The following is a 24,686-nucleotide window of genomic DNA, read 5'->3' as shown; positions in this document are numbered from 1 at the left end:
AGGTAGATTTGATAAATTTTTCACATAATGCTTAAATTATTTACAAAGAAAAAACACGCATATCAAGAGATTTACTGAAAAATACATTTTTAAATATACATTTTTAAAATGGTTGCCAAGATGAAGTTCATTCACATGTATGAAATCAAAATACATCTTTAACAGGAAATTCAGTCCTCGGTGCTGGCTCCGGAGGTCGCATTGCTACGTACTTGACTGAACCATTTGATTTCCGTGGAGTCATTGGTGCTTACGGAGGCAATGGTTCTAGCCCAGGTGGGCCTGGCACAACTTACATACAGATCCGTAATGGGGTTTCAGTAAAGCGAATACTAAAAGTATATGGTCAGAATAGACAGACAGGACGTAAGGTGTTTTTGAATGAATCTGGAGGATATTATCATGTTTTTGATACATTGGAAATAGGTGGTAAAGCACTTGTATCTCTACAACAGGTAAAGACTTTATGCAGCAATCTGGATTTTACATTTGCTATTGTTACAGTTTTTTTATCGTCAGTGGATGTAGCCAACGCAAAATACTTAGTTTGGCTATGGTCAATGGCTGCCACTCGCAAGGCACCAAAATAAAAAATTTTAGAATTTGATCACTCAGGTCAGGGTAAAGCAAAATTGTTGTAAAGCAAACGATTTCTTTAACAAACTGTTCCATATGAAAAGAAATAAGCTTCGGAATAACACAATATATCATGCTTGATGAAGCTATATATCATGCTTGAACAAGTTGGTTCTTTTTAGGTTTTGGGACGCGTACCGGAGATAACAGTTCGTCACTTCTCGGGAGACGGAACTGGCGTACTTGATGTGCTTTCGATAACTCGTGTTTACACACACCATAACATCAAACGCCTGCGCTCATTGGTAAACTTTGATGTCCAACAAGGTGGTGAATTGATTCTTCCACTGCTCACCGAGTTAGTGGGAAAGCGCAATCCTTCATTGGAGGTCCACGGTGCTATTTACGGCATTAGAGAACTCAGGATACACTCTTCAAGTCACGCAAAATTACATTTGAGTGGTCATTCTGGTTGTTTCAATTGCTCTAGTAAGTATATGAATGCAGATCTAAGACGTAAATATTGGTTTAATCAAGTGATTGTAAAAGCTGGAGGAAAATTTGAAATTGTGTCGGCTCAATCGAATGTAAGTAAAGCAGTCCAGATCCACACCAGTGCTACGGTAGTGCAATATAACGGAATGGTTATTTGCGATGCTATGGAATTGCAAACAAAATACATGAAAACTGAACACGATTCCCGATTTTTTGGTTCTGGTAAAGCAGCAAGTAACGGTTTGGGGCCTGGAACTAGCTGTGGAGTCGCTGGAAGCGGTGCAGGACATGGTGGAAAAGGAGGTAGAAGTGGTATTTGTAGAAGTGGCAATCGCTGCAGAACTCATCGTTTTGTTGAAGGTGGAATAACCTACGGTAATGTTTGTAATCCCGTTCTATCTGGTAGTACTGGTGGCCATGGTGGTCAAGGTGGTGGTGTCATGCGCTTGTTCATAAGTACCTTGGTTGATCACGAAGGACTCTTAGTGTCAAATGGAAATGCAGGAAATAATGGTGGAGGCGGTGGAAGCGGAGGTAGTGTATGGTTTGATGGTGAAGCCATTGATGGACATGGTTCTATGCAAGTGGTAGGTGGAAATGGTGACTATACTACCACCATTTATGGCTGCAATATTCATCGTTACGGTGGAGGTGGAGGTGGAGGCTATATACGTACTCAGTCCCCCCAGTACATCAACCGAGCAATACTGACAAATGCAAATAAGAGTACAGCTGTAGCCGGTGGACGATCTGGTGGAGGTAGTGCTAAAGCGGGTGAAGCTGGCAAGGTATGTTTTTCAGGTAACGAATGTAGTGGTAATGGAATATGGTCAAGCCAAGAGCGAAAATGTGTCTGTAATAAAAATTATTTCGGTGTAAGTTGTTCATATTATTGTGAAGCCAATCTCACCTGCTTAGGTCATGGACAATGTACAACTTTTGGTGGATGTAATTGTGACTATGGTTATGTTGGTTTCCGTTGTGAGCATTTTTGCAATTCATTTCATGACTGCAGTGGTAATGGTGTTTGTGATATCCTTGGAAAATGTGTTTGTAACTCATGCTATGGAGGGGACAACTGTGGATATTTATGTTCTGGAAGTGGTACATGTGAGGAAAATATGTGTAAATGTAATAACTGCTACTCTGGTGAATATTGTGAGAGTGAATGTAGTGGGCATGGAAGATGCGTAAACGGATCGTGTTTGTGTGATAAATATTGGTTTGGCAGTCACTGTGAACGTGGAGGATGCCCTGGTTTACCAGTATGTTCAGGAAATGGTCTTTGTAACAGTGCTTTGCATCAATGTTATTGTAATCCAGGATGGAAAGGTGATGACTGTAGTATACTTGATTGTCCTGGTACACCAAACTGTAACGCGCGGGGTGTTTGTGTATCAAGTGCTGACGGAGCGAAATGTGTGAACTGCTCTAAAGGTTGGATGGGTGCAGCGTGTGATGAACCATGTCTACATGGTGTGCAATCTCCTATGAATAGTGGTTTATGTCGTTGTGATCCTTGTTACGGTGGAAAAGGTTGCACAAGCTTATGTTTGGAACGAGGATTTTGTGACTCCAATTCTACATGCATTTGTGATCCTGATGTTGGTTGGCGCGGTCCTGTTTGTCAAATACCAGGATGCCCAGGGGTAAAGGAGGATTGCAGTGGCCATGGTGAGTGTAATGCTGCCCGGCATTTGTGTACCTGTGATGAAGGATGGACTGGTAAAGCATGTGATGTCGCTGATTGCCCTGGAGCCCCAAACTGTTTTGGGCGTGGTTTTTGCAATGATTCATTTCAAACACCACGTTGTCAAAATTGTTCAAGAGGCTATATGGGACCGGCTTGTAATGACCCTTGCATAAATGGACTTCAAACACCAATGGACAGTGGAAATTGTGTTTGTTTTCCTGGTTTTGTTGGTGTGGGCTGCGATAGCGAGTGTTCTGAACATGGGAAAGTCTTTAATGGTACCTGCAAGTGTGATATTGGATGGAGGGGAACATTGTGTGATATACCAGGGTGTCCAGGTATCGGCGAAGATTGTTCAGGACATGGAAGCTGCAATGGGGCGATTCAAAAATGTACATGCTTTAACGGTTGGTCTGGCGAAGGTAAATTTATGATTTTTGTTTTTGTTTTTGATTAAAAATATATGCATTCCATTTCTGTGATAGATAAGTTGCGACAAGAAATATCTCATCTAATTCGTATCAATTCACGTGTTATAATTCTTTACAGGTTGTGAGATACCCGATTGTCCTGGATCTCCAGATTGTTTCAATCGAGGTTACTGCAACGGTACTGTTGATCCTCCTGTATGTCAAAATTGTTCTGACCGGATGGATGGGCACTGCTTGTAATGATCCTTGCGTGCATGGTGTTCAAGAACCTATGAACAGCGGTAACTGTGTTTGTGAACCAGGCTGGGCTGGAGTGGGATGCGATAGTGAATGCTCCGAAAATGGCAAAATATTAAATGAAATTTGCAAATGCAACGAAGGATGGAGAGGTAAATTATGCGATAACCCAGGATGTCCTGGATTAGAAGAGGATTGTAGTGGTCATGGAGAGTGTAACAGTGCGTTACATCAGTGTACATGTGAGAACGGATGGACTGGAACGGGATGTGAAATACCTGACTGTCCTGGAAATCCTGATTGTCTAGGCAGAGGTAATTTTGTTTTTCGTTTTATGATCTCTGAATTTTTGTAATTATTTGCCTTTTATTGTCATTTAAGGTTTCTGCAATACAACATTTAATCCACCGCAATGCACCAACTGTTCTTTTGGATGGATGGGAAATGATTGTGGATATCCATGCATTCATGGAAAACAGTTTCCAATGGACAGCGGTATTTGCGTGTGTGATAACTGCTATGTTGGTATGTATTTCAGTGCGAATTTTTCAAGAATAAAACGTTGAATAGCATGATGTTTCTTTTTTTATGTGAGGTGACATTATAACGAGTAATTATAAATTAACGACGACTTTTCTTCAGGTCGTGGCTGTACTCAAGAATGTTCTGGTAATGGCAAATGTCAAAATGGGACATGCGTTTGTAATGAGCTCAGTGGATGGCGAGGATCTCTTTGTGAAGTTCCAGGCTGCCCAGGGATTGGAAAGGATTGCAGTGGACATGGTAGTTGCAATAGTGCGGACAGAATGTGTATTTGTGATCCAGGTATATATGATTATAATAATCAGATCCAAGAATGATAAAATAATGAATGTACGCAGCCATTGCTTAGAATGTCTAATAATAACTTGTTTCCTTAGGTTGGACAGGTAGTGGTTGTCACATACCGGATTGTCCAGGAACACCAAATTGCTTTGGTCGTGGATTCTGCAATACGACTGATCGAGAAACTCCTGAGTGTACAGACTGCTCTACGGGATGGATGGGACCAGCGTGCAATGACCCTTGTCTAAACGGTAACCCTGTACAAAATGGCAGAGTATGCCAATGTCATCCTTGTTTTACAGGTAGTGGTTGTGAATTAGAATGCTCAGGACGAGGAAATTGCGTGAATGGGAAATGTCAGTGTCATTTTAGTAATGAAGTAGGATGGCAAGGAATAAATTGTGAGCTTAATGGATGTCCTGGACCAGATGGCAACTGTAATGCCCATGGCTTATGCAACACAAACACCCGAAAATGCGAATGTGATCCTTTGTGGATTGGTCCTGACTGTGGTACTGCAAACTGTGTGGGTGATCCACCTTGTTCAGGTCATGGTAGCTGTGATGCTGCTGCAATTCCTCGTCGCTGTAATTGTGAAGCAGATTGGGCGGGAGAAGCGTGCGATGTACGGTGTGTTCATGGTAAAAATTATGGAAATGCTTCTGGTTGTATTTGTCAGCCATGTTATCATGGAATTGGCTGCGATAAACTTTGTTCGGATAATGGTCGTTGCGAAAATCAAAAATGTGTTTGTAATTCTACTTTGGGATATAAAGGTGACATATGTGAAAGACCAGGTTGCCCTGGATGGCCTGAAGACTGTAGCGGACATGGATCATGTAATCTAGCAACCCAAGAATGTTCCTGTGATCCTGGATGGCTAGGACCATCATGCAGCTGGATTGATTGTCCTGGTACGCCTGACTGTAACAATCACGGGATATGTATTCCTCCTTCAGGTATTCTTATTCATGGATAGATTGCATTTAGAATTCTTTTACTGTGAACACGAAATATTTGCATAGCATGACCAATAATGCAGGCTGACCACGAGACTGGGTATTACTGCTATATTTAACACTTTAACACTCTCGCGTTCGAGAGAACGTGTTCAAAAAGTGAGTATTGCTTCATTAGCTTTATTTCTTAATTATGTTTGTAGAAAATAGTATGAGTAATCAAGGCACGTGCAACTGCTCAAAAGGTTGGATGGGTGAAGCGTGTGAATCTCCGTGCATTCATGGAAAACCCACGAGTGACTATATCTGTCAATGTGATCCATGTTATAACGGTGCAGATTGCTTAACACTGTGCTCTAACAGAAGCAATATTTGCACTGAAGGAAAGTGTAGTTGTGGTATTGATGGCTGGCGCGGTGAGTTTTGTGAAAGAAGAGGATGTCCGGGAATCGACGTTGACTGTTCTGGACATGGGACATGTTTTGCTGATACACAGACATGTACATGTGAAACTGGCTGGAGAGGTAATAGCCGTCCTGTGAGAATGAGCAAATTTTGCAATTTAAAGCATGGCATTGATTGCTTTTTCTCTACCAAAAAAAGAATCAACTATCAAACTCATGGAGAAAATCAATCCATCCATTTATTTTTAGGTAATGGTTGTCAATATAAGGATTGCCCTGGCGAACCTGATTGCAATGGAAAAGGACGCTGTGTTATTGCTGACAATGGCAGACCTATATGCGTAGATTGTGCTAAAGGTTGGATAGGTAGAGCTTGCCAGACTCGTTGTGAGCACGGCAAGGCCTCCGTGAACAATCCAGAAGTATGTGTTTGCGATCCTTGCTACACAGGTTTTAGTTGCAACCAGTTATGTTCAGGTCGTGTTAATGCTTCTTGCGTCAACGATAAGTGTGTTTGTGGATTTGAAGGATGGAGAGGAGATCTTTGTGATGTACCTGGTAAGTTTTTCGCTTTCACAACAAACAGTTAAAAGCAAATGGTTTGTTTGAATGTAAATTTAATCATTTTAGGGTGCCCTGGATTAAACAACATCGACTGCTCTAATCGTGGAACCTGTTTCAGTTTACAGAAAGTTTGTGATTGCAATAGGGGTTGGACTGGGTCTGGTTGCCATATTCCTTTATGTCCCGGTCAACCACAGTGTAGTAATCATGGACAATGCGTGGTTACGTCAAATATCCCTGCTTGTACCTGTGACGAAGGTTGGATGGGAGAAGCATGTCAAACACTGTGCCTTAATGGAACCGTAATGAGAACTGAAAATAATGAAGACTTTTGTTCATGCAATGATTGTTTCAATGGAATAAGTTGTGATGTTGAATGTTCATCCAGAGGCGTTTGCATTAATGATACTTGTGATTGTGGGTTTGATGGTTGGCGAGGTAAAACTTGTGATGTTTTACGATGTCCAGGTTTGGGAAGTGATTGCAGCGGACATGGAGACTGTATTCCTTCATTGCAACAGTGTAATTGTAAAGCTGGCTGGAAAGGAAGAGGGTGCGAGATACCACACTGTGCTGGTGGTGGTGACTGCACTAGTCAAGGTATATGTGATGGTACAAATTATGATCCTCCAGTTTGTATATCTTGCAACGATACCTATTTTGGTAGAGGATGTGAGAGAAGATGCTTTAACGGAAGTGTAATTAAGACTACTGACAATAGCCTGGCATTACGCAATGAAGAATGCAGGTGTGATTCTTGTTACAGTGGAGTGGACTGTGCACTAGAGTGCAATGGGCGTGGTCATTGCAATAATGGAACCTGTAGATGTGACGTGGGATGGCGTGGGGAGAAATGTGGTAGAATTGGTTGTCCAGGAGTTGGGGAGGATTGCAGTGGACATGGTAGATGTTTGAGTTTGGAACAAGAGTGTCACTGTGACAAAGGATGGAAAGGTCTTGGTTGTGAAAATCCTGACTGTCCTGGTGTTCCTGATTGTAATGGTAAAGGAACATGTGATGGAAGTACAGAACCACCACGATGTATTAATTGCACTGATAACACAATGGGTACAGCTTGTGAGCTACCTTGTATTTTTGGTAAAGAGGATCCGCCCAACAGTGCTATTTGTAAATGTGATTCATGTTACCAGGGTCTGGCTTGTGATATTAAATGCTCATCTCGTGGGGAATGTGTAAACAACAAATGCGTGTGTAATGAAGGATGGCGAGGGGAGTATTGTGACATCTCTGATTGTCCAGGTGAACCTGATTGTTCTAAACGTGGTGTGTGTGTTCGAGCATCCGAAAGTGTCCTTCCTGAATGTCTATGTAATCCTGGCTTTGGTGGAGCTAATTGTAGTGAGCTGCTATGTCCTGGAAATCCTCCATGTAACAGCCGTGGGGAATGTGTACTTTTTGATGGTGAAAACGTCCCTCGTTGCAAGTGTCAGCATAATTACATTGGACAGGCCTGCGAGCAATGTGCTCAGCGGTACAGTGGAACAAACTGCGAGGAGTGTGTTGTTGGATTCATTGGTTGGCCAATTGGATGTAATGTATCGTGTTTCCATGGAGATGCAGTTGGATCACGACAAGACAACTGTGTGTGTCATAACGACACTGCGCTTGGTTTTTGGCAAGGAGAAGACTGCTCAGCGTGTCAAGAAGGTTGGAATCAGCCCGACTGCAAGAGATGTGATAAAACTCATGTTGGAGATCGTTGTGAGGTGGTTTGCCATACAGACAATGCTCATTATAGCGACCCACGTGATGGAAATATGAATAAAGGAGCAGTAATACCTATGGTGAACTGTGTTTCATCTAAATCCAGCGAATATGTATTGGTTTGGTTTGGATATAACAATACAAACACACATAATGTTTACCTTCAACCTGGTCCACTAAATTTCTTCAGTGCTTTGTCTCCATCGATAGAGCCTGGTGGCGAATTGGGATTTCTTCTAATATCCAGCAGCACAAGAAAAGTCAACTCTGAAATAAGAAAAGATATGGGGCAAACAAGAAAATTCCTACCTGGCGAAAATAAGAATGTCTTCTCCCTGACGTACGTTTGATATTTTGCCATTGAAATCTTTTGTTTTTTAAAGGTTTAATCAGTGTAAGAAAACATAGCAATAGCTTCTCATTTGTTTTTTTTTGTAGGTTGAAGAAATCAGATCCCGTATTTTGGGTATTAGATAATCCTTTGTCAAATTCAAGACACTTTGTGAAGTATGATCCAACTTTTCCATCATACTCGGCCTGTTCTGATGTTGAAAACTTGACGCAAGTAGTAAGTGTTGTTGTTTTTACGTAACATTGCGTGCGTTAGACTGAAGTCTAGAAAGAGTCATCTTTTCTTCTTTAGGAAATGAAGATGTGCGTATGCAATGAAGGATACTGGGGCTCTAGCTGCGATAAACAGTGTCCTGGAGGAGCCTTGTCACCCTGCTATAACCACGGAATCTGTAGCAAAACAACTGGAAAATGTGAATGTGAACCAAAGTGGCGTGGTGATCTGAATTGCTCTACATGTGGACCTGGTTGGACTGGTCAAAACTGTTCACTTGTAGTTACTCCACGTTCTAATGTTAGTGCAATTTGTACTGGATATGGAAGCATCATTACGCTGGATGGTGTTGGATATAAGATTGAAGAGTCTGGAGAACATGTACTGTTTTCTTTTAACGATCTCAAGATTTTAATCAACATTGTTCCTTGCTATCACACCAGAAGATGTATCAACACAATAGCTTTAGTATTCATGACATCAACCATAGTTATTCATGCACCATATGAAAATGGTGGCGATCCAATAGTGTGGGTTGATAAAGTCAAATCATCATCCCTGGAAACAGTTTTTCAATCAAATCATAACGTATTCGTTTTAACGAGAGTATCTCTGGAGCATTTCAAGCTCATTTCAAAGAACAACCTTTTGTTAGATATGAGAATATTTGGTCGCTACATTGATCTGACTATTACCGTGGTTAATTCAACTTGGTGCTTGCACAGCATGGGACTTTGGGGAAACTGTGATGGCAATATACTGAATGATTTCAACAAAAGAAATCGTCAAAATATTTATCAGAACTTATCAACAATTCATGAAGTTTCCCAGGATTACATTAACAACTTTGTAAGATCTTGGAAAATAGAAGATAATTCCACTTCTGTCTTTATTTTTGAAAGTAATGAACTGAACGAACCTCGTTTCAAGACAGATTCTGGTTACAGCGTACGTTTCAAAGACTCTGGTCTTACATGTAGAAACCTCTTCACAATGAGTGGTGGTGATGTAACCATGGAGATGATGGTAAAATGGGATGGAATTGATGGCTGTTTGTTTTCGTACGCAACGACATCAACGCTCTCAATCGTCATCAAGACGACTGTGAGGTTGTACTATGGGACACAAGAGTTTGATACTTTGTTACAATTACAGAAAAAACAATGGAATACTATAGTGTTAATATGGAGGAAGACAAACCGTGCCATTCAGTTCGTGCTGATTGAAGATTCTAACACAAATCATGTAAGAAACTTCCGATTAAGTGGCGAGCAAGATATCTTTGCATCTGGTGGAACATTAGGTCTTGGTTATTGGTATCCAACAGGTGGGGTTACTACGTTAATTCCTGGAGCTTTTGAGGGTGAAATAGATGAGGTGCGTATATGGAATGTACGAAGATCTGTCGCTGACATACTCAGCTCAAGAAATTCTGCTTTAAAATGCGAATTGCAAGGTTTGGCAAACTTATGGAGGTTTGACGAAGGTCAGGGCAACATTGCAAAAGATTGTGTTTCAGGAGCTCTTTTCCACTTTCCTGCACGGGGTAACAAGCCAACGTGGGTATTCTCCACTTTTCCTCTTACAATTCGCGAAATTCGTAAATCAAGTCATCAAGAAAGATCCGCAGTCGAGGACGTGTGTAGGAATGAAGTATTTGTCAAAGCTGAGGGTGAATGTCATAACATGGACGATAAAGTAAAGATCTTTTTTGCCGTAGCATGTTATGAGCTGATGTCAAGCAGCACAGATATTGAGAAGCGCTTGTGGAGTGCTGTTACCTATCTAGATTACTGCAAAGCCAGTTTAGGTTTACCTGAATGGCCTGGGAAGAGCTATTGCTTCGAGCTACAAAGTTTATCGCTACCTAACTGGATGAAGCTGTCATGTCAACAAAGCTGCAAGTTTGGAAGTTCTGTAAATAGTGATATCTGCAAATGTGAATATGGCTTTTATGGAAAGAACTGTTCTCGAGAATGTCCTGGTGGTAATATCTCTCCATGTGGTGGTTTCAGTGATTGTGATAAAATCTCTGGCGCATGCTCATGCCCATTAAATGCAAACGTGAGTGGTGATTGTCTTACATGTTCGTCTGGATGGAGAGGAGAACAATGCTCGATTGCAGCAACCAAAAATGTGAGAGAGGAAAGTACAAGACCGATATGTCAAGTGTATGGAGCGGTGCACATAACAACATTTGATGGCAGTAATTATGATGCAAAAGCAGCTGGTGAGTTTTATTTGATAAGAACAAATGACTTTATCACTCAAATCCGCAATGAGCCTTGCCTTAACTCCAGTATTTGTACCTCGGCCGTTGCACTGCGTCTTCAAGAAGTAAATGTTACCATACGTGCATCATATGAAGAAAGGGGACTCCCGCTACTGTATATTGATCAATATAAAACAGACTACACAATTGAAAAATCCATAAAGGGTGGTTACAGATTCAGGCAAAAACAACCAGGGTTATTTGAAGTTACAAAAGATAGTATTCCAATTATTGAAGTGAGAATGCAAGAAAAATACTTCAGCTTTAGTTTGTTTAGTGATGTAAAAACCTGTTTGGATTCTTCTGGGCTGTGTTCGTCATGTGATAACAACACTGAAAATGATTTTGTTATAACGAACGAATTGCGTCGAAGTAAAAGAGCAACAAATGCTGAAAGAGAATCTACCTCAGCGTTTGTACAGAAATGGAATGTTCTACCGCCAGATTCTATGTTTGTATATAAAGAAAAAGAAAAACGTGAAATTTCAATATCAGAATACTGTCTGCAATATAATGGAACATCGATTGAAACTCAAGCAATTTATGACTCTTTTACTACCAGTGAAGATGTGACTTGTGAATTATTTGTTAAAATTGAAAAAAGAGGTGGAACAATTCTTTCCTATGCTGCGCAAACAACATTTGGAATTATAAATGACGAGACGATAAAAATTCAGTTTGGTGAGAACGTACTGGACACTGGGATACGTATGATCTTTGGTCAATGGTACTGGCTTACAATTACATTCAGCAGAACAACTCGGATAATGCGTGTGTATTCCTTGCAAGCAGATGGCGTGATGTATAACCGTATATTGCTGGTTCCATATGAAATATTTACAAGTGGAGGAGTACTCTCCATTGGTCACTGGCAAAGTACTGGTAGTGGTGTTACGATTGTGAATAGAAAACCTTTTTATGGTCTCATTGATGAATTACGAATATGGAACATCACTATTCAACCGGAATTTGTCAAACAAAGTCGAGATCGCTATATCAAGTATAAAGTTCCCGGATTGTTATCTTTGTGGTTGTTTGATGAAGGCGAGGGTACTATTGCACATGATATTATCAGTGGACGGATTTCACATTTCCTATAAAAATAAATGCTCGACCATCCTGGGTGTTCAGTTATGCCCGTACTACAATACCTAATATCTCAATTGATAATTTGATATGGAAAAACAACTCCTTGAAAAAAGAAGCCGAAGATCTTTGCAATAAATTTATCATGAATTATTTGCATGCGAGTAAATGTGGAAGTCGTTTGGGATTGGCTCATGGTCAATATTACTACACCAGTTGCTTGAACGATGTTAAATCCTCGAATGCCATATCTTCAGCATTTCAATCAATAGTCAATTACGCCGATTATTGTCAAAATATTCTTCAATTAAAGACCTGGCCTTTGGATAAGTACTGTAATGACTTACCCAAACAATACATAGGAGTGCATAAGGGCGTTCATTGTAACATCACATGTGTATTTGGGCATGTCGAATCTGAAATATGTGTGTGTGACACTGGATATTGGGGTAAAAACTGCTCATTTGTGTGCCCTGAAGGAGCTCTTAATCCATGTAACCGCAGAGGTGTTTGTAGTCCAGTCACAGGAAGATGTTCATGTGATTACAACTGGCAAGGTAATGAAAATTGCACAGGTTGCTCTCTTGGCTGGGAAGGAAGTGATTGTAATGTGGCGTCAGCTACCCATGGCAACGCATCCTCAGTTGGCTTAACTGGAGGAAATTACCAAACTTTCGATGGAATTCGGTTCACATTCTTTTCTACGGGGGAGTTTAAAGTCCTTGTTAGTTTTGAAATCATTATTCATGCTCGTCAAGTTCCTTGCTATAACGGACAATCTCGTTGTATTGATGGTCTTGCATTTTTACTCGAAGGCAAAGATGAACTGGTTATTCTAGCGTCAGTTCCAGGAGAAGGTAACTGCTTAATTTTATGAATACACCCAATTAAGTTTAAAACTGTGCATGACTATCTCAATCATATAAAAAAGGTAAATTTTCAGTTGATTTCTCTTTCTATTTCACTGCTAACTCTAATGTTTCGTACTTGCTATGTTTCCTCTCATAGATCATCCCATATTTTGGCTAAACAAGAAAAGAACTCAACTCAACGGCATTACCACTTCAATTGGTGAGAGCAGATTCACTTTAGTTCAGACTTCATCTGTAACCTTAGAGCTCCGTTCACAAATCAAAAACATCATGGTCAAAATAAGAATTGCTGAGAGTGGTTTACAGTATATTATTATTGCTCCCAAAGAGATCTGTAATGCATCCATAGCACTTGGTGGTAGTTGTGACTCGATACCCCGTAATGACCGCAATGATTCTTCATCTCCTCAATTTGAAAAACTTTTTCGGGTTTTGCCTGACCGAAGCTTGTTCTCAGCTGCAATTGGTTTCAAGAACTTCTTAACTATCGTAACTGGATCGGAGTTTGCTTTGCAGTTTGATGGTGTTGGCATAACAACCAATCTTATTGGTGATTTGTTTACACGTAATTACGTCACAATTCAGATGCTTTACTTCAGTTTTCATGACAACGGAACATTGTTTACATACAGTGAAGGAGCAATTTTCTCCATTTCTCTCATCAATGGAGAGTTTTGCTTGATTACAAATGATGTAATTGATTGCACAGGTTTGTTGCCATATTTCTGTAATTACTGTAATCTATATTTTATGCAAAGCTTCCGAAAACATTTTCTGCGTTTTTTTTATTCAGGAATAAAGACATCTTTGAACGTTTGGAATCAAATATCGCTAGTATATCATCGCACAACTGGGCGTATCTTCTTTTATCATATAAACAACCAAGGACAAGTGACAGTAAAAGTTGGATTTTCTCTCAAATATATGTTTAGAAGTGGATGCAAGATTGCCATTGGACAATGGATTCCAGGTGGTAGTACTCTTGTATCTGTATCACCTGGTTTTAAAGGAAGGATAGACGAGGTTCGTATCTGGAATAAACAGTTGTCAGGTGCAGATGTCAGGTCATCATGGCAAGTGAACGTTCAATATTCTTCGAGATACTTGGTAATATTGTGGAAATTCAACGAAGGAAGAAATATGATTGTGAAAGACTTAAAATCTGGGGTCCACTTATACATTCAAAACGTCAATCACAAGGTTCAATGGGTATATGGTACCGCTTCAATTGATATTTTACCGCTCGTGACTCCTGTATCAACCACACAAGTCACAAATTGGTGCTCAACGTACATTCTCACCTCGGTGTATTTCCAGACCTGCAGTCAACTTGGAATGCCTGTTCAAACTGTTTACTATCGCGCTTGCATATCACTAGCATCATTGAATGGTGTTGTGGAGGCCGGTGTAGATATTGTTGTAGCTTACTCAGATTATTGTCAGGTTTCTTTAGGATTAATCATTTCACTATCTCATGCTCTCTGTAATGAGCCATCATTTCTTCAGTCTCCTCATATCCCATGGTCTGGATCTTCATGTGACCGAGCGTGTAACTTTGGAATAAGAAACACTAATGGTCGCTGCACTTGTTTGGCGGGTTTCTATGGCTCCACTTGCTCCGGTGTTTGCCCCGGTGGTATCAATACTCGTTGCTATGGAAATGGTGTGTGTTCGCGAACAACTGGTTTATGTACATGTGCGTACAATTGGTATGGTACGTTGTGTGATCGATGTAATGCCGGTTATTATGGACTTGACTGTTCTTTAAGTGCTGTAAGAGTTTCCATCGCTGGCGGAAAAGCATCTGTATCGATATCTGGTAACGGGAATTTCATTGGTTTAGGTGGTACAGCTTGGGTGTATCGTGGTACCGGCGAGTTTGATGCAATTATATCTGCACGGCTTGATGTCAGAATTCAGCTTCGGCAGGTACCGTATGGTACTGGAGTCAGGGCTCGCGGTGTAGTCGTGAGAACGTCAGTTGGTGTATTGGCTATTTACTGCAGGGTGGGTACAGGAGTTATAATCACTTTTAATGGAAACCTTGTCGACAAAAACAAGGTTATTGTTATAGGATCTGGTTTTGTGTATCGTCCATACTCGCGCAATAAACTTCAAGTAAAGGGACCTGAAGGCTTTTTAATGACACTCTATGACAGGCTGGTATATTTTGGAGTTGAAATAAATATGGATAGATCGTTTTGTCGCGATTCTTGTGGATTGTTTGGTAGCTGTGGTCTTTTGAACAGCACAAATTGCACATCTCCTGGACTTTTAGAAAGCTTTAACAAATCACTGATCACACAAACGAACATTGATGGTCACATGACTTCATGGTTGATTCCCAAAAATAAAAGTGCGTTCGTCGATATTTTGACAGTCGCTAAAGAAAACAACATTACTGCAGCTGGTACTTGTCTCTTTTTTTCACAAACATCTTTGATCACGCCTCCATTTGTGGACGTATTTCATGGAGATTTCCTCACTATTCAATTTTATCTAAAATTCAAAGACATACATACTACTGGAACAATATTCTCTTTTGTTTTAAACAATAACTTTGCCTTCAGAATTAACGGAACGTTGAAAATCCACTTCGATTCAAAAGTTTTTGACATGGGCATTTCTCCAGACATCGAAGCATGGAATTACTGTACATTCGTCTATCATCGAGTCAGTGGAATATTGGAGATATATATTCAAGTTTCGCAGAATGTGCTGGTGACCAAAGTGTTTAATATTGGAGTGGGAGCATTTGAATCACGGGGAAGACTTGCCATTGGTCTTTGGCAGGCTACAGTAGGAGTTAACATCTCTATTGGAGGCTTTATTGGTTGGATTGATGAACTTATTATGTGGAACATGCGATTTGATGCAGCATTAATCATTAACAATTTACATGAAAATATCCTTACCACTGCGAAGGGATTACTAGGACTATGGAAGTTTAATGAAGGTAAGGGATGGATTGCCAGAGATCTTGTAGGTTCTTTACATTTTGTTCTTCCCAGACCACCGTGGAGATCTCCAGCTTGGGTAGCATCTGACGTTTTTATAACATTGCAATCTGGTGTTACCAATAATACTGGGGGAGCTGATAATGAAACTAAATCACTGTGCAGGAGAATATATAGTTCAAAATCTTTGAACGACTGGTGTGGACCAACAAATGGCGAAGATAGTTTTACTTACCAGGCATGCTTAACTGATGTACAGACCAGTGGATTGAGGGATGGAGCCAAAGATTCAGTAACTTCATATGCCAACCAATGCCAAGCTGCTCGAAATCTTACAAATTTGCCCGGAAGTGATCTGTGTAATGTCTTCACTGATCAGCGTTACGACGATTGGTCAGGTGATGCTTGTGACGTAATTTGTTTATTTGGTGTCGCAAAAAACAACACCTGCCAATGTGATGATGGATACTGGGGTACCAAATGTTCGCAAGAATGTCCTGGAGGTGCATCTAGACCCTGCAACAATCGCGGTAAATGTGAGCAAACCACTGGTATATGTATATGTGACCGGAATTGGCAAGGCAGTTCTGACTGCAGCAATTGCACATTAGGCTGGGACGGAAACGATTGTGCTATTGCAAAGACCATTCTTCAACCAATTGAATTTGTGACGGCTATCGTAGGATCTGGTGGTATTTTAATCACAGGCCAAGGAATTGCGTTCCGTTTAAAGGTTGCTGGCGAGTTTAAAATCTTGCAAGGAAAAAGAATCGAAGCCCAAGTTCGTCAAGTGCCATGTTATAATGGAAAATCTTTATGCCTCACTGCAGTTGGTTTGTCTTTGGATTCCACAATTATCAGCATACATGCACCATACCAAACCGGAAACGATCTGGTCATTAGTATTAATGGAACAAGTCGTGCTCTAGTCAATACACAATTATCTGGCATAAACATCACTTTACCATCACCTCAAGAAGTCGAAGTTAATTATGGTTCTAAGCTTAGAGTACGAGTAAACACAAATGGAAAGCACGTGACTGTTGGGTTAAAAATGTCGTCAAGTTTGAGTAGAAGCTTAGGTGGTCTTCTTGGTACTGCTTCTGTGAACAAAAACTCGTCTTTTAGTAATACATCATTTCCATCATTAAACGATTTACTAAATGAGAGCAACATTGACGTAACTGTTCAAAGAGTGTTTGGCATCTCCTCTCTATCTTCTCGACTTTTTTCATCTGATAAAAACCGGCAAGAGACTGGACGTATTTTCGGTGGTGGTTTTTCACTGTTCTTTAACTATACGGCAATATTCTCAAGACCGATAGTCAACCTCTTTATTGGAAAAATATTCACGATTGAGCTCGTCATAAAAATGAACTGTAACGCAGCAATTTGTGGTGGACCTATTTTCTCGTATACTTCGTTTGAAATGTTTTATATATCAACTTATTCCTCGTTAAGAGTGATTATTGGAACTCAAATGTACGATACAACATGGATTGTTGAGACAAATCAATGGAACCAGGTTACGGTAATGTTCTGGGCTTCAAAACTTGAAATGAGTGTATGTCTTACTTCATCTCAAGGTGTGTTGCTGTGTAAATCTTTTAAAGTTGTCTCAAATCCTTTCGTAGCGGAAGGAATCATAGCGTTAGGTGGTTGGCAGCCATCTCCCAATGGCTTGCTTGGAATTGTACCATATACGACCTTCGTTGGCGAAATTGATGAATTTAGAATATGGAAGAGGGTATTTGACTATGCATTGTTGCAGCAACATTGGCTAGCAAATTTGACACCTGATATTGATGGTCTGAGTGGACTATGGAAATTGAATGAGGGAGTTGGTACATACGTTAATGATCTTGTTGGAATGAATCATCTGTATTTCCCTGGTGACCCGTGGAATAAACCCATCTGGTATTCATCGGATCTGCCGATCTCACCTGCTGCCATATTGCCTGTCTCACAAAATGATGTTTTGAATCAGTTAGCAAACGACACTTGTTCTCATCTTTTCTTCAATGGTCCTCTGTTCTACTATTGTTCAGGTTTACCATCCATAATACAAGGACAATTTTTCGATATGTGTTTTGAAACAGTATCCAACACTGGACGAAATACGAGCAGTCTGGAAAGCGTGTTATTATATTCAGACTACTGTATGGAAACGCTTAATCTACTCTTGTGGCCTGCACAATCATTATGCAATAAATTTCCCGGAGAGTTCTTCCCTAAATGGATAGGCAACAACTGCAATGTTCCTTGCATATTTGGAAAACCAGCGATTCTGAATAGTGACAAATGTAAATGTAATTTCGGTTACTGGGGTGTGGCCTGTGATCAGATCTGCCCAGGAGGAAGTAAATCACCTTGCCATAACCATGGCACATGTGATCCCGTATCAGGTCGGTGCATTGTTATCCTGGGTGGTCCGGAAACCTGGAGTGTTCTGCGTGTGACAGAAAGTGGACGGGAAGTGATTGTTCATTGGCTATATTAGATGTTAGTATCATCAACAGAGGCACTCGGTTTTCTGGTATGTTTGGTCTTTCGTTATTTGCAACCCTTGATGGTCACAGTTTTAATCTTAATATCATTGGAGAATATTATCTCTTTTACTCTATACATTTCTATTTTTACATTCAAATCCGGCTCGTCTACTGCTATGGATACTCATCATGCGTGAATTCAATCGCTTTTCGTACAGCAGCTCATGCCTTAGTATTTCACGGTCCTTACACTAATAATGGCTCTCCTGTCATATGGCTTGATGGATCCTTCCTTGATATCGACAGAAATAGTGTAACAACAGCCCAATACGGATTTCATCTTCGAAAAGATTCCTCGGATGTCTACATTTTCCAATTCTCCTCTTTTCAATTATCTATTCGAGTACTAGGACGTTTCCTTAGCCTAATAGCAAAAGTTTCTGGCATGATCTGCCAAGATTCTTATGGTATCCTTGGATCTTGTAACAAACCATTCTTGGCAAGTTTAGTTCCTGACCGTTCACTCAGTAATTGTACTTATAGCAACCAGACATCTAGAAATGAAAACCATCTCAAAGATACGTATGATATTAAGAATAGCACGGCCGTGATAATAAGAAAATTGATAAAGAATGTTGAAGTGCATAAGTGCGATAGTTTATTCATTTATCGTTATCAATCATATCGTGAATACAGAGAGTCTAATACTATCTACGCTTTACAGTTCCATCATACAGCCGTCGTTTCTGGAGTCATTCATCAACCGTTCAAAGGCAATGAAATCTCTATAGAATTTTATATCAAGCTGGAAAAGGCCGGAGTCATATTCTCTTATACTAAAATAAAAACTTTTGTATTTTTTGCTAATAACACTCATTTTAACCTATATTGGGGAGACGAACAGTTCAAAACCAACATCGCAGTTCATCTTAATGTTTGGAGTCAAATTATTTTGGTATTTAGAAAACCTGCTTATATTCTACAGCTCTATCAATTTAACCTGGAAGGACAACTGACAAGGCAAGACTTAACTATTGGTGATGACATTTTCCCTCCTGGTGGCGTGTTAGCTGTCGGTGCTTGGCAACCATCTCTCGATAGTTCAGGTCTACAACTTCACAATTACTTTACGGGATACGTCGATGAATTTAAAATCTGGAAAATGGCTTATCATCCTTCTCTCGTGAGTCAAGCATGGTGGAGAAATGTGAGGGTGAATACAATAAACTTGGCTAGGTTTTGGAAGTTTGACGAAGGGGAAGGATTATACGCAGACGAAGCAATGAACAATAGTGCTCTTAATTTAGAGACGGCTCCCTGGCGAAGTCCAAACTGGGTGTATTCCGAACTTGAACTAAAATCTTCCCTACCTGGAGCGGCTATCGCGTCATTACCTCAGAGCACGTACGAACAAGTGGCTAATTCATTTTGTACCGAACTTATCCTGCAAGATCCTTTAAAATCCTCATGTAGCGCGTTAGGACTAGCTGTAACAACTTATTATTTCAGGGCTTGTGTGAGTATTATTACGACTACAAACGATATTGGAGCTTCTTTAGAAATAATAATCGCTTATTCAGATTACTGCCAATCAGTCCTTACCTTGAGCTCATGGCCAGCACAGTTGCTGTGTAATAAATTCCCTGGTAAACAATTTCCTATTTGGTATGGAACACAATGCAATAAAAAGTAAGTTTTTTCTCGATAGTATAATTTCTATTTTGTTTGATATTTCTATTTATCGAATTATACTCAAAAATATCGAGTGAGGTAGAGAAAGATAGCTGTTAGTCAACATGGGCAAACTTCCACTTGATTCATGATATACACGTCACAATATCATTCAAAATTAAAAAAAATATTTAATATGGACTTATTGTTTTATCATTTATTTAAAAAATAAACATGTTTCTCTCAAAAAAAGTTGTACATTCCCGTTTGTAAAATATCAATAATGTTTTAATTTTACCTACGTGAATGCAAATTAAATAACGTCATTATATTTAGGTGTTACAATCGTGATTACGTAGCCTCTACCATCAAATGTATATGCAAGCGTGGATATTGGGGTGATGAGTGTGAGAATGTGTGTCCTGGTGGATCATTACATCCCTGTTATAACCATGGAATCTGTAACTCATCAACTGGACAATGTCATTGCGATGAAAACTGGAGTGGAACTCGTGATTGTAGTGTTTGTGCGCAAGACTGGAAAGGAGTGGACTGTTCACTGGCTCTTGTGACAAAAACTACCGTACAGTTGTTCGTTTATGCAGTTATTGATACCAGTGCTCATTATATAACGTTTGACGGCTTGGCTTTTCATCTCTCTGTGGTTGGGGATTACTATCTCTTCAGAACTCGTCTTTACATGTATGGTAACATCACAGTTCAAGTTCGTCATGCACCTTGCGGTCTCCAAAGTGTGTGTATTGTTGCCGTAGCAGTTCAAGTTTCGCAAACACGTCTGGTATTTCATTCTCCAAATGTAAACGAACAACAGCCGATAATATGGGTGAGCGATGCAAAAGTTTCGGTCGTTGCGTCTTCTACTTTTGGTTACGGAAATTCTGAATTGATCATCACGAGAAACGCATCTTCAGTGTTTAACATCAGGCATAAAGAGATATTTCTATTGAGTATTCGAGTGATTGGCCACGCTCTTGCGCTGAATGTACAACTGAGAAAATCCAACTGTAGTGCAAGTGGAATTCTGGGTAATTGCGATAATGATCCTTACAACGACCTACCGTTGACAAACTCGAGTGTTGGAATCAACAACGTAAGTCAAGGAATATTGAATAAAGAATTGGTCAGAGTTTTTGAAGTTGACTTAAAGGATAGTTTGTTTGCGGTCGTCGACAATTTGTATCTGAGAAGAACATTATTTACTGCTGCCAAATATTCTCTATATTTCAATAAAAACAGTGTGATTTCTCGCGTTTTTGTCAAAACATTTACATATAATACTGACTTAACGATAGAAGTGCTTTTCAAAGCATTGTCTACCGGCACTGTGTTGTCCTATGCCCGAAACAAAACATTTGGAATAATTATCCGTGGCACCCTACATATTGAGTTTGGCAGTGACTGGTCCAAAGACACCAAGATTTACATTAATGCTAATACTTGGTACCACTTGACAATCATCTGGCATAAAGACCTCCATCTGGTTGAGATCTATGTGATTACAGCAAATGGTATTACGCAGAGAAGAAGATTTTCCATTTCAGACAATCCATTCAAGCCAGGGGGAATCTTGACCTTCGGGTATTGGGAACCCTCGCCTGGCGACACAGAGGCTCGCATTCAAGACGGTTTTACTGGAGTCATTGATGAATTACGAGTGTGGCATAGGGCGTTTAATCCAGTTACTGCCCAGGAGAATTGGCGAATGAACGTACTACCCAGAACACCGTCTCTTGCTGGATTATGGAAATTTAACGAAGGCTCTGGAAATCTTGTACACAATGCCATCACCAATGAGCATCTGATTTTATTACCAGAAGTATGGTCGCCACCTAAATGGATTGTTTCTGACGCAGATATTGCATTAAACCTAAGTAACGTCGACAAACCTTTCGAAAAACATTTTGCAAATGTATCATTTCAAACTACGGCAGAAGAATGGTGTAATGCTCTGTTCTATCAAGGACCACTACATGTTCATTGCAGAAGTCTTGGAGCAGTGATGCAGTTTTATTACTTGACTTGCGTTCAAACCGTATCAAGAACATCACAGTTGCAGTCAACAGTATTTATTGTAGAGCAGTTTTCTGACTATTGCCAAAAATCTTTGAAATTATCTATCTGGCCTGCTCGAGAGCTCTGCAATCACTTTAATGGTATTAAGTTCTCATATTGGATAGGCGATAATTGCGACGTACCATGCTTCTTCGGAGAAAGACATCCTACAAAAAAGAACAAATGTCGATGTTACAAAGGTTACTGGGGAGACGATTGCTCAAATGTATGTCCAGGTGGTCACGTCAATCCCTGTAATGGACATGGCGTATGTAATGCTCTTGATGGTATATGTACTTGTGATGTGAATTGGCGTGGTGATGTCACGTGCTCTGTGTGTAGTACAAATTGGTTTGGTAAACGTTGTCAATATGCTGCTAATCAATACATCGTAAAAAGAGAGTTTTCTTTTGCTTCTATCATAGGTCAGGGATATTTTACAACCTTCCTTGGTGTTTCATTCTATCTTCCATATCATGGTGAATTCTACCTCATTAGGTCTATTTCTAACAACTTTGTTGTGCAAGTTCGTCAAACTCCCTGCATGTTTAATGAAATCTATAGATCAATATGTACAACAGCTATATCCATACGCTTTAATCTTTATCTGACTGTCTCAATAAGAGCTCCAGTTACCAACGTCAGGAGTTTCTATCCACTCGTGTGGATCAATGGTAAAGCAATTAGAGTGGATCATGTTACGATCTTCAGCGAAACTGTGCGCATGACGAGAATTGCATTGAACCGTTATGAGATCACTGGACTGAATGGAATGCATTTCTTACTGACTGTCGGCCAAAGTCTTTCAATACGTCTGAGATTACCAACATTGCTATGTCGTGACTCGTCTGGAATACTTGGTGCATGTAAACAGCGTCTGTCTTATCAAAATACAACCGATAGTGTTTCTCTTCAAAACGCAATCGCTAATGGCACAGTAGGCAAATCAGATAGTTTTTTTATTTACAAACACAAGTATTTCAACGAATTCAGACACATCTTGGGAAGTTGGTGTAACTTACGCCTTAAGGACACGCACATTGTTTCGGATGTCTTGTTTCTTGGTAAATATGATGTCATTACCATTGAAATATTTGTTAAAATCAACAGTTATGGAGGAACATTGCTTGCTTACGGAAAGGATGATAACTATTTGATTATCACGAGCGAACAAAACATGCGTGTCTTGTATAAATCTGTTTCATATCAAACTGGAATAAAACTTACACCTGGAAGATGGTCTCAAATTTCCATCGTGTGGATAAAATCATCATATGTGCTTCAAATGTACTATCATGATTACTCGACGCCATTTGGATACCCATTGCTTAGAACTTATCAATTCAATTCACAGATAGTTACGAGTGAAGGTAAAGAAAAGCAATTCTTTCTATTATATTTGTAATCGCAGATATTTTCTTTTTATTTAAAACTAAAGGCATTACGGTTAAGTGAACCTTAATTCGTCAAGCTAGTGAAACAGGTGGGAGGGGGTGGTGTAAATTGGGGATAGATTTCGGTGAATGAGTATTGCTCGTGTTTTTTTTAATTTCAATTGTTAACGACGTGCATTTTTTGTTGTAAGGTCGGCTCTACATTGGATCATGGAGAGGAAAAAGCATTTTCGAAGTACCGAACTCAGACTTTAACGGCTATATTGATGAAATTCGTGTTTGGAAGAGACAGTCAACACCTGATTTGATCACACGATTTTGGAACACTAATGCTTACCCGTCTCTACCTGGCTTACTGCACCTTTGGAAAATTGAGCAATTGCAAGGAAACAATTCAATTGATCTTGTATCTGGCAAGAAGATTTATCTACCTCTCTTTAATAAACCAACTTGGGAATTTTCCGACCTTCCTATACCGATTAAGAAATTGAACGAAGAATTCACAGTCGATATTTCATCCAATCTGACCCTTGCTGAAGAATTTTGTACCTCCGTAATTCTCTCTGGTCCCCTTTACAATAATTGTGTATCTCTAGGACCAGCTGCAGCCGGATTTTATTTCAGAGTTTGTGTATCAGAGGTTACGCTAACAAACAACATTTCTATGGCATTGGAGGCAGTAATTGCGTTTGCTGATTACTGTGAGGATGTTCTCGATCTAAACTATTGGCCAGCCCGTGAGCTTTGCGATCTTTTTTCAGGAATTTCTTTCCCTAACTGGATTGGACCTAAATGTAATCATTCTTGTGTTTTTGGTTCGCCTGGTATGAAGAATGGAAGCTTGGTCTGCGTGTGCGAACATGGATATTGGGGAGCTACATGTGATGGATTGTGTCCCGGTGGGATATGGAATGTGTGCAGTAAGAATGGGATATGTAACACGCTAAATGGTACATGCACTTGTGATCCAAGATGGAGGGGTGAAACCACAAATGTTGGTAACCATACAACTCTCAAAATACCATGTTCAGTTTGTACTTCAGGTTGGTACAATAAGAACTGTTCAATCAGTATAGAGAAAGAATTCTCCAATTCAAGTTTTCTAAACAACAAAGCTATATGCGTTGCCTTTGGCGATCCTCACGTGACGACCTTTAGTCGAGCTAGTTATCATTTAGACATCAATGGACCATTTACTGCATTTCGGTCTCGTTCAAGTGAAATGGAAATCTTGGAAGCTCCTTGCCCTAACTCAGTCAAATGCAAGAGAATTAAGGAAATAACATTGAATTCTCAAGCTTTAAATATTTCCATGAGATCGTCTGGAGTGATATTCACGAATCTCAGTTCAACTCTCACATCAGAAACTACTTTAAGGTAAGCTTGAGAATTTTATTA

At 39.9% G+C, this 24,686-nt stretch overlaps 1 protein-coding gene across 1 annotated transcript in view; it reads left to right on the top strand.

Annotated features, from left to right (window-relative positions):
* Positions 1–24,686, top strand: part of LOC124445623 — a 79,720-nt gene that overhangs the window by 52,845 nt on the left and 2,189 nt on the right. The window contains 18 exon segments of the mRNA XM_046996364.1: positions 166–455; positions 759–3,186; positions 3,314–3,408; positions 3,410–3,746; positions 3,814–3,957; positions 4,075–4,257; positions 4,353–5,216; positions 5,420–5,740; positions 5,870–6,178; positions 6,251–8,249; positions 8,348–8,477; positions 8,553–11,820; positions 11,823–12,689; positions 12,841–13,413; positions 13,498–18,072; positions 18,075–19,839; positions 20,158–23,264; positions 23,480–24,665. Coding sequence (XP_046852320.1) covers positions 166–455; positions 759–3,186; positions 3,314–3,408; positions 3,410–3,746; positions 3,814–3,957; positions 4,075–4,257; positions 4,353–5,216; positions 5,420–5,740; positions 5,870–6,178; positions 6,251–8,249; positions 8,348–8,477; positions 8,553–11,820; positions 11,823–12,689; positions 12,841–13,413; positions 13,498–18,072; positions 18,075–19,839; positions 20,158–23,264; positions 23,480–24,665 — 22,441 coding nt within the window.

Source organism: Xenia sp. Carnegie-2017, unplaced genomic scaffold, assembly GCF_021976095.1.
Source record: "Xenia sp. Carnegie-2017 unplaced genomic scaffold, XeniaSp_v1 HiC_scaffold_22, whole genome shotgun sequence".
Classification (NCBI taxonomy): domain Eukaryota; kingdom Metazoa; phylum Cnidaria; class Anthozoa; order Malacalcyonacea; family Xeniidae; genus Xenia; species Xenia sp. Carnegie-2017.
This window is presented reverse-complemented; position numbering and strand designations above follow the sequence as displayed.